Here is a 15,000-nt window from a genome sequence, read left to right on the forward strand (position 1 = left end):
GGACCGGATATGAAACTTTCACTCAGGAACTTTGATATAAAGGATTATGAGTTGGTCACCGGTCAAAACCGGCTTATTATGTGTTTTGAAACAAGAATGCCAAGAAATTCACCTCTCGAGCCTTAATTTTATTTTCCTTATTTATTTTATTTGACATTTGTTTACCAGGAGGTCTGGCTGGGCTAGTAGCCCATTTTCAGCAGAGGTCCAGGGAGAAAAGCTCCAAGTATAAATTAGTTTGTTTGTGTCTTTCGGCTTTTTCCAGTTACGGGTCGCCACAGCAGAACTCTTGTCCGCTAATGATTGGCAGTAGATTTTTTACGTGATGAGTTTGCCAGCCCTGACGCACAACCTTCAACGAAGGTACGCCCATTCACGCATGTCTCCACACAGAAGACGCTCTAGCTGAGAATCGAACTGCACAACGTCTTGCTATGAGGCGACAGTAATTACACCATTGTTTGCCAAAGAACAAAAGAACATCATACAGTAAAAGAAAACATATTATTTAACAAATTACACATAGGAACATCATAAGAGATTTAGAGAATACATTACAAATATGCCATTTTAGGGAGGGCTGTTGAGTAAAAACTCCAAAAGCAAGTATATATTATATGAAAGGTTGCTGCACCTTATAGAACATGTAGAGCACGATAGTTAATTTAACTCAGGTGAGGGTATTATTTTCGTATATGAGTGTTGGTAAACTGCTCTGCTCTGTGTGTATTGGGAGTAGTATTGTATTTGTTAGTTATGTTTATTCCTCTGCTTGTATGTGTTGTTTCACTTTCCTTTATAATCTCAACAGCTGATGCATGAAATTTTGTTTAGGCTACATGTATGTAGTTCTAAATGACAATAAAGTTTACTTTGACTTTGACAATATTTAGTGAGACATACGAATATAGTTAGAAGATAGGCAGGAGAGAAGTGGGGTGAGTAGAAGGTGCGAGAGTTTAAGGGAACAAAATTGGGTTGAAGAGGAGAACTTAGTCAGAGGACAGGAAAAGAAACAGTCAAGAACATATAATAGAGGGTTATGATTGGGGATTGATCATAATTCTTTGCAGTGCATGGAACTTTATCTGCTCCATGTACTACTAATTTTACTAATTAAAAAAAAGTGCTAAGTGTTTTAATGACTTTCAAAGCTGTGAAGCACTTAGCGAATGAGACAGCGTAAGACATACTGTACAAAAAAAAAAAAAAAAAATCAGGAACCCATTACCAGCACACAAAGCAGGCAGAAAAAAAATCTGTTTTTTTGTTCTGCCACTGCTGTATGTTGGCCAGTACTGGTGGGATTAACTGCCTAGTAAGATACCCAGTCTTAACAACTGAAGCTGAGGATGTTTAACATTTGATAAGATTAGGCCTCACACTATAGAAGCGCTTAACGGATTTGTTTTTTTTTTCTGGATATCAAAGCATAATAACAGCTCTTCATGCACTATGCACTTGTTTTCCACAGATGTCTGCAATTACTTCTACACAGATTTCCATCCTCCCCATGAATACAAGACCTTACAGTTTTTCATTTTTATACTTACCCATCAGCAACTTATGACCCAATGTCAATACCCGAGAATCAAAACATGTTAATAATCTGCACACATCTCTCTATTCAGTGCCTTTATACCCCCAAATCATTTATAGTATCTTCAGAAAAAAAAGTATTACCTTCTGTATCTGTGAACAGTTTAAATTCAGTATTTTGACTATTAGTTTTCAATGTATATCAAAACCGGAGATGAGAAGACCACAGCATAAAATTCCAATGATTTATTGTAGAACCAATTTCAAAGTAGAACAGATAACACCAGTAAGCGCTTTCACATCAAATAGATGTTTCATCAGACTTCATTCACATTGCACATCACTTCCTGTTTAAATACATTCTCTAACCAACATACTAATGGAATAATTAAATAATTAATCAATTACCATATTAAAGACAAACACTTTATTAAAATATAAAATACTAAAAATAACATAAAATTACTTAAACCTCTTAGCAGACCACAGTGGTTTTATCAAAGCCTTTCATTGAGCCCAGGTAGTTTATCGGCTTGCAACTTAACTATCCAATATAATTAATTCTGTTCAGTAACATTTTTCTTGTCTCCCAACCTTAAACTATAACCTATAAAGCATATAACCATGAATTGGAATGTGTGTGTTTTATTTGACATTATATGTTTAGCTAGCACACTTCTTTCAATATCTCCATTACGAATAGCCGAAAGGAGCTCTCTAACTCTGTCATGAAGGGATCTGTTCATCATCCCTACATAATATGAATGACAGTCATTACACACTGCCAAATATATCAAATCATTAGTAGCACATGTAGCATTTACTCTATTAGTTTTCAGCATATATTTCCAACAATCTGACTTGATTCTTGTCTCAGTACCACTCAGGCATGTCAGACCTTATGGCACTAACTCTTTTCATTTCAACAGCACCCACCACAATTATTTGATGGCAAGGCTTATTCTTCATATTTCTTTTCTAGAACAATGACTTGTTTATTTATTTATGCATTTACATATGTATGTATGTATGTATTTCAGTGGTTTATTGGGTTGCCCCTATTGGAAACATGCTCATCTTTAGAGGAGACATGAGAAAAGGAAAGCCCTCAGCTATAAACTTGACAGCATCTATACAAGTTTACAAATGTAAAGCCATTGCAGTTCATAGTTATGAAATTTGTTTAAAACATGCATACAGTGTGGTATATACCAGAGTGTACAGTTACCACACAAATAGTAAATGTAATTTGCATTTACAGAGCAACCATGTTATACTTTTATGGAATGTGTTCTACAGAAAATACAACATGTACTGTATAAATATCTATATGTATCCAAATAACAGCTGAATGCTAATTCTTGTGAACGCACTTTTTTCCTTCATCAGATGCTTACAAAAAGTCCTTTTCTACCACCGATTCTATAAAACTGATTAAATACAGGGCAGTACTCCAGCTCATGCTTACAGGTACACCTAGTATAAGAAGCACAAATGTTATTACATAAACATTTACATGGCCTGCATTGCCATTACAGTGTCAACAGCATTTAAAGAAATGTATCCCATATTCTATAACCCTTTCTACTGTCAATCCACATGTTATGTATTTGGGAGTAAGATGTGGATGAAGGAATCATATTGTTCTTTAACTCCCTGTCATAGATGGGCCAATAATTCAACATAATTTCAATGATCCATGCTTTGCAACTACTGAGTTGTAAAACAAAAGAAATTATTTATTTAGAATTTGTTAACCAGGATAGAGCACTAATCCCATTGGACTTATTTTAGCCTCAAACTGAGGTAAAGACAGCAGATACATGATATTATGTACAGAGTTTCGGGGTACAAAGACAATTGATACATGACAATAAAGTGACTGACAAAACAAACAAAAAAAAAATATATATATGCATTATACACAGAATGAATATCAGAAATGGTATGCTGAAAAATATCACAATGAAAAGTATCAGAGCAAGGTATGTAGAGGGAGGTATGGTAGGCAGAGGTTAAGTTATATGACCAGAGAGAGAGAGAGACAAGAGTAGTTGCATTTTCCTAGAGTCTTGTAATGAGGTAAGAGGAATGACTTTTATGAAATGAAGGAAGAGATTCCCACAGTTTACAATTATTGACTGAGAAATCGTGGTCTGTGCAGCAAAGTCTAGTTTGGGGGTATGGAAGAGAGGACATTAGTGATTAAGCTTTCTGTGGCTGTATGTTGCTGCAGCTCTGAACAGTCTGAATGATAGTTAGAAGAAGGTCTCATTACTGATAGGTTTAACCAGCTGAGAGATGAGTACTAAGTCAGCACATTGTTCCACGGGTAGCCAGTTAGCTTTATTAATGGTTTTGCTTGGTCTTTACTTATTGAGGAGAGAGTAGTGAATCTGTAGACATATTTGAAACTTCTTGCCACCCTTTTTCAAGCACTTTGTAGTGCTCTCTTACCAAAGTGAGCCTGGCTCTACATGACATTCCTGGTGCAAATGTATGTCTACCCATCCAGTCATCAAGACTAACCTTAAAGGTAATCAAAGTAGCACTTTCTTTAACCTGTAGTGGTAACTTATTCCATAGGCTAGGACTATGTTCAGCTAGGAGTCCATTTCTCTAGCGAGTCCTGTTTACTTTTAGTGTAGATATAGGTCTGTAGTGTGGGTATCTGTAGAGCCGCTAAAGTAAAGAAACAGGAGGTAATACAAGATTAGATCTTTCCTGTCTCAAAAAGTGAGACCAATGTCACCTTGGAGTGGCCAGTAGGCAAAGGTTGCGTTAATCTACTAGGATAGTTGAAGCATTTAAGTGCTATGATCTTCTTGGTCATAAATCTTTATGGCCTTTCCAATTGTGCAATATACTTGGAACTGTATACCTGAAAGGTAGCACTATATTTGATGATAGGTCTTAAAAGGGAAAGGTCCACAGGCAGGATGACTTTCTTGGCTCTTGAAAATATTTCTTGACAAGTAACTGGGCCAGGTAGAGGGCTTCCCCGTCTATGGTTGAAACATGATGCTTGAATGAGAGCGAGAGACAGAGATGTCCACACAAATCCATGCATCCGTCATGAATGTCCCTCTGTAAAAAGAAGTACCATTTATAACATATGAGCATATTCCAACCCTTGCTGGAGTTGTTTAGTATCAGTGAAGAAGAGGATGACAGAGCCTAGCTTGCAGTCATTGGCAATCTTGGTCATCCACACTTCACTTAGTGTGAATTGAGGTCCCATCTGCTTGAAATGGTGGTAGCTCAGGTGGATGTAAAAAGATCACATGGCACCTACTGAAAGCATTAGAAGTCCTTTAGTCCCCTCAACCTTTCCTTATGAAATACCATCAAATATAACTCCTCCTGCTATCACTAGGAAATGGGTCCTTAATGCTCTCTCTAAAGCCAAGAACACTACATTTTATAGGCACAGCCTTCTAAATAGCATGAAACATGACCTTTCAGGCTTTCTGGGATTGCTATTTAACTGTAGCTTACAAACAGGCTTCATGCCTCATGAATGAAGAATAGCAACAGTCATCCCTCTGTACAAAGGTATGCCATCTGCAGACTCTGGAAACTACAAATCAATAAGTCTTACTAGTCTCACATGCAAAGCCATGAAAAGAATTATCATGGAAATGATCAATAATGACATAGTAAACCTCCAGACACTGGATTCAACCCAGTTTGGTTTCATCAAGGGCAGGTCATGCCTACTTAACCTGGTGGACTTGTTTGAGAAGGTCACCAAAGCAATGGATGATGGCAAAATGGTTCACACTGACCTGGCCAAGGCATTTGACACAATACAGCATCTGGGCATTATTGACAAACTTAAGAGGTTAGGTACAAACCCTTATGCCACCTGGTAGATAGCCAGCTGGCTCACAGACAGGACCCAGGAAGTTAGAACTGGGGAGTTCATCTCTACAAACAGGTCAGTAACAATTGGAGTCCCTCAGGGATGGTTCCTGGGACTGCTCATTTTTGGCATTTACTTCTCTGAAGTCAAGGCCATTATCAATGGCCTTTGGCTGACTAAATTTGCAGATGATTGCAAATTGTGAGCTGCGACTAAATTGCCAGCTGACACAAATGTTCTCTAGGAAAGGCTGACACAGAAAAACAACTGCTGTCAGAGCCATGAACTAAAACTAAATGCCATGAAATAACTATCGTACTGACAACACAACCCTAAGAGCTGACCCAGTAGTCAGGGACTTTGAGACACACAGATAGTAATCTAGCTTTTGACCATCATGTGTCTACAGTACTGAGGAAATAATTCTATGTTGTGCAACTTATAAACAAAGATATGGCATGTAGGTCCAAGAAAGTCATTGTTCCATTGAATTAGGCATTCGTCAGACCTATCACTGAGTACAATGCCCCCTTTGGTATGTACCTAACCAGGCATATCCAACAACTGGAACATCCACAACTACATAGGTTGTTGAAGGGAGATCTATGCCTGGCATACAAGGCATTGTCAGACGCAACTCTGATGAACCTCCTGCATATCTGAAAAACACCAGAATTACTCATTCTGAAGACTTAAACCTTGCCTGTGATATAAACAGGACCTGCTGGACAGAGAGGTTCACATGTTTATAGATGTGTACTAGGCTAATGGCCCAGGAGCATTTACAAGCCTAGCCCATAGGATTACCCTGGTATTGTGCCACCCAACCTTAGTTCCCAGTGCCTCTGTCACCAGAGCCACTGCAGTGATCCCCAGGATGAATTTTCTATTTTTCCATCCACTCATCAAGATTTCTCATGAAGATGACCTGTGAGGTCCTCTGTTTGACATGTATAGGAAGTCTATTCCATAGCATGGGCAGTCTCTGGGTTATGAACCTGTCCCTCCAGCACGTTCTGTTGATTGTGGTAATGAGGTTGAGATCACTGGAGTGCGTGGTGTGGAGGGATTGGGATTTGTTTAGATGTAGCACTTCTAACAGAGCTGGGTCAAACATAGCTTTGTAAGTCAAGCAGAGATCGCCTCTAAGTAGGCAGTATGAGACAGAGAATAGTTGGGAGTTTTTTGAGTTTGTCTGAGTGTGTTTAAGGCCTAGGATCCCCTTCGTGAGGTACTTTTGTGGCCTCTCCAGTTGTTGCAGGTGTCTAATGAGGTACATGCCAAATGGGGCATTGTATTTGATGATTGGCCTAATGAGGAAGAGTAGAGGGAGACAATGACATCTTTCTTCCTGAATGCAAAACCCTTAGTAATGAGATGTGCCACACAGAAGGACTTTCTGACCACAGTGGCAATGTGGTGGTCAAAAGATAGGTTGCCATCAACCTGTGTTCCCAGATCTCTTATAACACCTTCTGTGTTCATGGACTACCATCACTGTGGTAATTCATGGGAGCTGGGTTTTCCCAAAGGGGATGACAACACATTTTTTGGCACTGAGCTTAAGGCCATGGCTCTGACACCAGTCGTTGGTCTCAGTGAGGCCTTTCTGTAGGATGTCTACATCACTTGGGGAGTTAATAATGGCTCCCAACTTGAAATCATCTGTGAACTTTGTCAGCCAGAGTCCCTTCATGTTGGCCTGGACTTCTAAGATGTAGATACCAAGGGAGGACCCAGGACCGAACCCTGTGGGACTGCACTCATGACTGGTCAGCATTCTGGCTTGGAGTCAGCTACTTTCACACTGGTTTCTTTCTGTGAGCCAGTTTACAACCCATCCAGTGATACAGGGGTTGATGCCTAGCTTAGTGAGTTTTTCTATGATTCCTGAGTGTGGAATGGTATCAAAGGCCTTGGCCAGATCAAGGTAGGCTGTATGAACCACCTTGCCTTCATCCACAGCTCTAGTGACTGACTCAAAGAAATCGACCAAGTTGAGCAGGCATGATCTACCTTTCACAAAACCAAACTGTGTGGGATCCAAAGTTTGGAGATTCCCTATATCCTTGTTTATTAGGTCCATGATGATATGTTCCATAGCTTTGCATATCAGACATGTCAGGCTAATGGGGCGATAGTTCCCAGGGTCTGTAGTCACTCCTCCTTTGTGCCATTCAGTAGGGATAAAGCCTGAGGTGAGGCTATGATTGAACAGGGCACACAGGTGAGGTGCCAGTTCACTCTGTAGTTCATGTAGAACACAGCCAGGGATATTGTCAGGTCCCATGGAAGCTGTAGTCTTGGCCTTGGACAGTGGTGTTTTAACCTGTGCAGCAGTAATACTGGGTGCCTGGTAATCTACTGGTATTATGATTGGTCCTTTGGGGGGGAGGGGTAAAGTTGGCACTGAATCTGTCAGCCAGTATATTGGCAATACCTGGGTATTGCCATGGAGATTCTCTACATAACTATAGAAGGCCTTGTGGTTTTCTTTACTATCTGCTGAAATTCTGTTTTCACAGCTAGCATTAGAGGATTTGATGAGGGATCTCACCTTTTTGTTGAGGCTAATAAGGGAGTTTTTCCAGTCTTGGGACTTCACCTTATTCAGCATCAGTTTCCTCCTTCTGTTGTAGAGTTTGTTTATGGCAGGGGACCACCAGATTGGCTTCCTATTTTTGGAGGACAACATCTTGGTTCTACTGGGTATGGCGAGATCTATGCATTTGTGTACGTGTTCGTACAGTGCACTAGTGTATGATTCGGTGGTCATGCAACTATTCTCTATTTGCATGAGTGCCATGAAGTTAGCCAGCTCTATTTTTAGGAGCCCAAAGTTAGCTTCTGAGAAATTTTTCATCATGGTTACCTTTGCGGGGGTGGGGGGTAGAATGTGGATTTCCAAGGTGATTAGTTTGTGGTCAGTGTGACGACCGTGCCTTGGCCCAGCAATCAAGGAGCTTCAATCCTCACCATTAACACCAGGGAGGTCGTCTCCTAGAAGAGAGAAAAGGATAGCTAATACACACAGTAAAATACAATTTCACTTAAGTGAACATAGAGATCACAGTCAGTCTGGGGCTGGTTGCTCCTTTGCTCACCAGGTTACCCAATAAGACTCCCCACTGGCACAGCTATAGGATCCAGGTCTCAGCCTAGCTGGGCAAGCTAGAACCTCCGGTACCCTCTCTGTCCAACCAGTGCTTCGTGTCCCTGCCAAGTAGCTGACACAACACACACACACACTTTGAGATAAGTATTTATACAACTTCACAAACACTCCTGGGAAAGGCTGACACAGATTCTCCAGCTGTACCCCTTTACCCAGACCATATGGTAGTAATCACTGCCACCATCCAGCTAATAATATCAGCTACTAAAAGGCACTTAAAAGGATGTCCAATTATTACTGTGCAATATTATAATCCAATGGTAATGTGACTATTCAGTCTAGGCTTACTAGAAGAGCTTAGACAGAAAACTCTATAAATATATAATGTACTCTAAAGCATACTTTATCTCTACATAAATCAGCCATAGGTAGAAGGTTTTAAAAATATTTAATAAATAATTAAAACACAAGAGAAAACAACTACACCACAGAGATATCTAAGATTTCACAGATCACACAGAAACTTAAAATAATACAATAAGACAGGTCTGATTTCAAAGAAAAATACCTAATTAATCTTTACTAGCTTTAATTATTCCTACAAGAAATCACAGTGCTAGAAACTTACATGTGAGCTTAGGCAGAGTGTTGAGTTAGATATCTAAGATCAAAATGCTCTCTATCTCTTGTGAGAAATAATATTTAAACATTACTAACAAACATGTCTCTAAGGCCCTCCCAAATTACATCATTTTTGACACTTAGGTTTTCCCAATATTCATACTGCATCATCTTAACTTCTGGTCTGAGTTCTCAGGTCACAAACTACATTATTTAGCAATCTAACACCTGCTCAGAAACTTACAACAATACAAGGCATTTCACATGTATATTCTAACAGAAACCAGAGCAATAAAGCACATTCCACATCTACATTTTGGTCATAAACTTTAGCCTTAAAACAATGGGCATGAAACCTTCATCCAGATGCACTGGAGCCGAATTCTAACATGAAAGGGTCACAACATGCTTCACTGGTCCAGTAGAGTGCAATGTTGTCACATATTTTGCAGTTCCACATTCCACCGTATTCTTTTATACTCAAGAAACATGCCTGTGTTTTACATTTATTTACAAATGCCAGAATTATATACCAAATTCTGACTAGGCTGGCAGCCTTCGCCCATCTCTCCCCAATCATCACAGTTGGATCTAACCAGGGAGGAGTTAACTATTGGTGTAGAGCAATGGTCACCCATGTTAGCAATGACCAGGTCAAGGATTTTGCTACCTCTAGTGGGGGTAAGAACGAGCTGGTCCAGGGCATTGGAATTAATGAATTCCAGCAAACGTTGGGCAAGTGTATTGGTACACGAGTAATTTTCTCAGTTAATGGAGGAGTATTTGAAGTCGCCCAGTATGAGAGTGTTAGGTTGGACCCTAATATTCTTCAGGGTGCTTAGGAATGTGGAGTGTGAGTCTTGGGACATAGTTGGGGACCTATAACAGGCTACAACCTGAACTGCTGTCTTAGGTATGTATCCCAGAGATTATCCCTTCTCTGGAACAGGCTCCCCATCCATATGAAGCAGAGTTCCTCCCTAACCCAATTCAGGTGTAACTTGGACAATTGGATGGGGAACAGGAAATTCATCCCTGGTTTGGCACCCATGTCTCTAATGGACACAGGCAGCCTGTAAATGGTTCATCTCCCTGGCCCCTGCTTGTAAATGTTTCACCTCCCAAGCCCCACTTCCCAAGCCCCTGCTTACACTTATTAAGGATTCCGAACTTGTCAGAGATTTGCATGGCTAGGCTAAAAAGGCCCTTGTGGTTATTAGCCTAGTAAACACCTATGAACCTATGAGTTTTCTACAGGTGCTAAATGCTTCTAAGATTCCAAGGTAGCTAAACTACAATAATCATTTAACTAGTGGTAATATCAGGACCAAATATCTGATTGCCAGTATTTTTCAAAAGGCCATCTGTCTATTCAAAAGTTTATTTCATACTCTTCTGTAGCTACACATACATTTAATTTTTAAAGTGCATTGCCTAAGTTTAATTATTTATGTAAATAATGTCAATATTCAACAGCTTTTCATAGGTTCATAGATTAGTACTAAGCTAACTGCCCTTGCGAGCCATTTCAAGCCTAGCCAATTATTCCTTGTGAGCCTCAAACCCTGCACCTTGTGTTTTTAAGGCAAATACCTTAACCATTAGGCCACCCTCCCAACCTCAAGTTGGTGACTTAGTTATTAGTACCAAGCTATGTGTACAGCTTTGTTGAATTATTATCTGTTGGTTTCTTCTTTTCAAAGCATGATTGCTTTTAACGTAGCAACTAAACAATTCTATTATGATTGGCTTACTGTAAGAATGAGTAGTAATTATGCTATTTTACCATTCAGACAGGAAGAGGGTTATTGGCACAGGATATGTATCATTAGTCTCTGCAAGGAGATACAGTGCATGTGTATGTGTGTGGACACACGCAAAATTACCTTGACCAGACTTCAGTTACTTTTGATGAGGTAGCACTAGAAAACATTTGGCTGAAAATAATGCTGATGAAATTCTGTGAAGGCAGCTTTTATAACTTCGCAGCTGCTCACTGTAAAGCTGATTTGACAGTGGTAGGTACTAGTCATAACTTGAGGCAGCAGTGCATATTTGCAGTATGTTCTTAAGGTAATCCTACTTGCATATTTTTAGTGGTCAGTGATGCAGATCAGACTGTAGCCCTTCACCATCATCTCATTATTATGCAAACTTACAACTATAAAACTATTTAATCAGAAAATGATGAAAAGTCCACGTATGTTGGTCACAAGAAACATCAGGTTCACAACATATGCAGGAAACCATTTTTCGATATATGTTAGGCAGACAATATTATCCTCTTGAGGCAGAAAAGCCAGTGCAACTAACTGTTCAACATGCATCAAGCTTTACATAATGCTAAATACAAAATATATAAAAGGCTGTAGTTTAAAACAGACATTAAATGCTTGAAACTGGATATTTTAGTGACCAAAAATAATTAGTAACAAAGATAAATCAGCAGGTGCTTTGCTGTCCATACCTCCTATTTTATACCTACTTTAAGATCTGAAAATAATGAATACAGATCACGCACAGACTTCATTACTTTTTTTTTTTTTTTTTACCAGAGACACTGATTACAATTGTCTAATATTTAAATTTTAGAAGGAACAACTAAACTAGATATTGTTGAGGATCATCTGTCTCTACTTACACAGAACAGTACCCAATCTAACTTTCTATTGTCTCCACAAAGGTGTTTTGGGAAGGCACTGGACTGGTACAGAAGGAGTGGAGAAAATGATAAGAGGGGAAGGAATGTAGAATGTTTAAAGCATTTACAAAGCAAACTAGACAGACAATTCATTGTCACATTCTTTAAGCAAATATAATGCAGTGTAATTCAGTGATCCATGATGGGCAGACTGGAGATGCTGTAAACCTGTACACTAAAAGGTTAATCGGCTCAGTCAACAATACTTCACACTAACAAGATAATTCAAAGGAAAGCAGAACACCATTATTTGATATCTGGAAAGTTCTGCAGAGAAGGTTTATGCCCTCCCTCTGATACACACAGACACAAATACTATCCGTACTGACCAGGAGGGGGAAAGATGATAAACCATGGGCTGGGAGTTGAGGGGCAAGGGAATAAGTGATCCAAAACCTGGAGCCAGCTACTGACACATGATAACAGCTGCACCCTACTGTTATTCTCTGGAGGAAGACAAGAACAGATTAACAGATCTGTATGACTTTAAATAATTATCTTCAATATACCTCACACACATAAGCATCACCTTTGTTTCTATATTCAGGATCATGAGAAAGAATATGTGAGACCTAGAAGTAATATATTTTAAGTAAAAAAAAAACAAAACAAAAACATGCAAATACAAGCACAAAATATGATAAATATACCTTCTGTGACTTTGTTGGATCAATATTCTCCCATGGTTCTGGATTGCCAGTCTTATTAATACTACAAAGAGAAAAAATATACAAAGATGAGTAGGTCTGACATTAACATATATATTATACATGCACAAACAAAAGAAATATATACATATGTGTGTGCATGTGTGAATGTGTGTATGTGCGTGTATATGCATACATACACACATTCACACAGGCACACACGTATGTGTGTGTATATGTGCATATACACACACATACACAAATATTCACACATGCACGCACACATATGTATATGCACATATCCATGTATAAAAATGAGAGAAATGAAAATGATCAAATCTCCCTTTAGTTGAAATTGTGTAATCTCAGAGCTGGTATACATAGTTAGCAGGGTGTGTTGGGCGTGCAAGGGGTTTGCACCCCCTGCAAAAACAATGTTTTATGCTACTTTTTAAAGTTTTGTTTTACATGAAGCCACTCCTGTCGCATCAAGCGGATAAAGCCCTGACTATGGCCCACACAAACAGGGTTCGATTAGCAGCTTGCGTGGCCGATGGAGAAGTTGGGTAGGATGGGCGTTGCCATCTTAGGGTGGGTCCATGGGTGCTCACAGTGTCGATCCCTAGTGAAGGCTGGGACAGCATGTGATAGGCATGCCTACAGGAGGGGTTAAAAGGGCAAAGAGATGGCTACACTGCTACAGAGGTGAGACGATATGTTGCACATTTCCATTACATGCCAGACCACCAGGCTAAACCATGGGCTCACATATGGGGGGGGTGAAATGGGTAGGGCATAAATAAACCTCCCATGCAGACGCACAGACAAGCCGTTACCCCAGATCCTTGTTTCATGACTATCCCCAGGAAAATACACTGGACTGTAAGTCTGGGTTGCAGGTCAGTAACTGGTAGACCCTGACCAAGTCGCTGAAAGCTCAAATTACTGACAACTCATTTCACTGAATCTCATTTCAATGAAGTGAATTACTGACACTGTGTAGAGTACTGTAAGGCAAGTAAAAGGTATATACCCTTTTCCCCACTGTAGTGCGATCCAGGAGTTAGTATATATAGTTAGGGGATGTGGGGGTGTACCCACCAATTAGATTGGGTTTATATTGTCTTCTGGAAAGAGTTAGTCATTGGTGTTATAACTATGCATTGTTTTGAAGCTTTCGGTGAACTACAACATAAAACCAAACTAGGTGGTGGGCTACAACCCTCCCCCCAACTATACATACTAACTCCAGGATTGCACTACAGTGGGGAAAAGGGCATATACCTTTTACTTGCCTTACAGTACTCTACACAGTGCCAGTACTTCACTTCAGTGAAATGAGATTCGGTGAAATGTGTTTTCAGTAATTTGAGCTTTCAGCAATTTGGTCAGGGTGAATTCAAATTCAGTGAAATAAGCTTTCAATTAAACAAAGTAGACCCACATATATATATATATATATATATATATATATATATATATATATATATCTGTAGATATATATATATATATATATATATACATACATACATAATTGTGTGTATATGCCTACATATACATACAGTTTTGAAAGAAATAATGTTTTATATATGCACATATACATATATATATATATATATATATATATATATATATATATATCTATATATGTGTGTGTGTGTGTGTGTATATGTAACAAAAGACAGAATCACGTCTTGTACAAAGGTGTTTGTGGTTGTAAAAAAAGAGAGAATGTTCAAATGCATGAATGCTCATTTCAGTGAATCACATATGGCCAAATTTAGTTTTATATAATATAGGTAAGCAGCTGCATGCAGGAAAATTAATGTTAGTGTGAACAAGTGGTAGCTGAAAAGATGTGCAAGACTGTGTAATTTGGGACCATGCAAATGTTCACAGGTTAATGTTAACATAAGGATTAGATAAGGGGATAGATTCAGTATTGTGCATGGTTTGTGTTATGTGTACTCTGTGCCCCTTTGTCTTGTGTAGTAGTATATGCAGGGTTAGGGTAAGGGTCATGGTTAGGGTTAGCTGACATGATTAAGATGGTGCAGGTGATTCTCTCCATTTTCTTCTACCATTTGTGATTCTCTCTTTTGAGTTTTCTACCTTTCATGTCATGAGCATATACATTTACCGCGATTTGTCGTTGCACAAAATTCGTTGCATCCTGAAACTTTGGTGCTTTTCTTTTATGGTACAGTTGATCAAGTTATGTAATAGCTAAAGTTCATCAGATTAACCAATAAAAAGATGACTGCAAATAACCCACCAGATAAATGCTCTGTTAGACAAATGGTGCAGTAAAAATGTCCAGGATTATAACAGCTATAACGAAGCAACCAGGCAATCCACGATGCGTTAAAACCACAGAAAAATATTTATTGTAAATATAAATGATGAGTGCTTTCGCTAAATAGCTTCTTCAGATCAAAGACACATTTCTATTGATACCCATTACTCATATAAAGATTCAAATAATCTTTAGCCAATCACAAGCATGACCAAA

The 15,000-nt window shown here is 39.0% G+C and overlaps 1 protein-coding gene across 1 annotated transcript in view; it reads right to left on the bottom strand.

Annotated features, from left to right (window-relative positions):
- CCHR2.PART2H15orf48 (chromosome chr2.part2 C15orf48 homolog) overlaps positions 1-15,000 on the bottom strand; it is a 65,525-nt gene that overhangs the window by 41,981 nt on the left and 8,544 nt on the right. Inside the window, exon 4 of the mRNA XM_044063800.1 lies at positions 12,492-12,552. Within this exon, the coding sequence (XP_043919735.1) occupies positions 12,492-12,552 (61 nt within the window). The remainder of the gene's footprint in view (positions 1-12,491; positions 12,553-15,000) is intronic.

The sequence above is a fragment of the Protopterus annectens genome, chromosome 2.part2, assembly GCF_019279795.1.
Source record: "Protopterus annectens isolate FY-2018-M chromosome 2.part2, PAN1.0, whole genome shotgun sequence".
NCBI classification, from domain to species: domain Eukaryota; kingdom Metazoa; phylum Chordata; order Ceratodontiformes; family Protopteridae; genus Protopterus; species Protopterus annectens.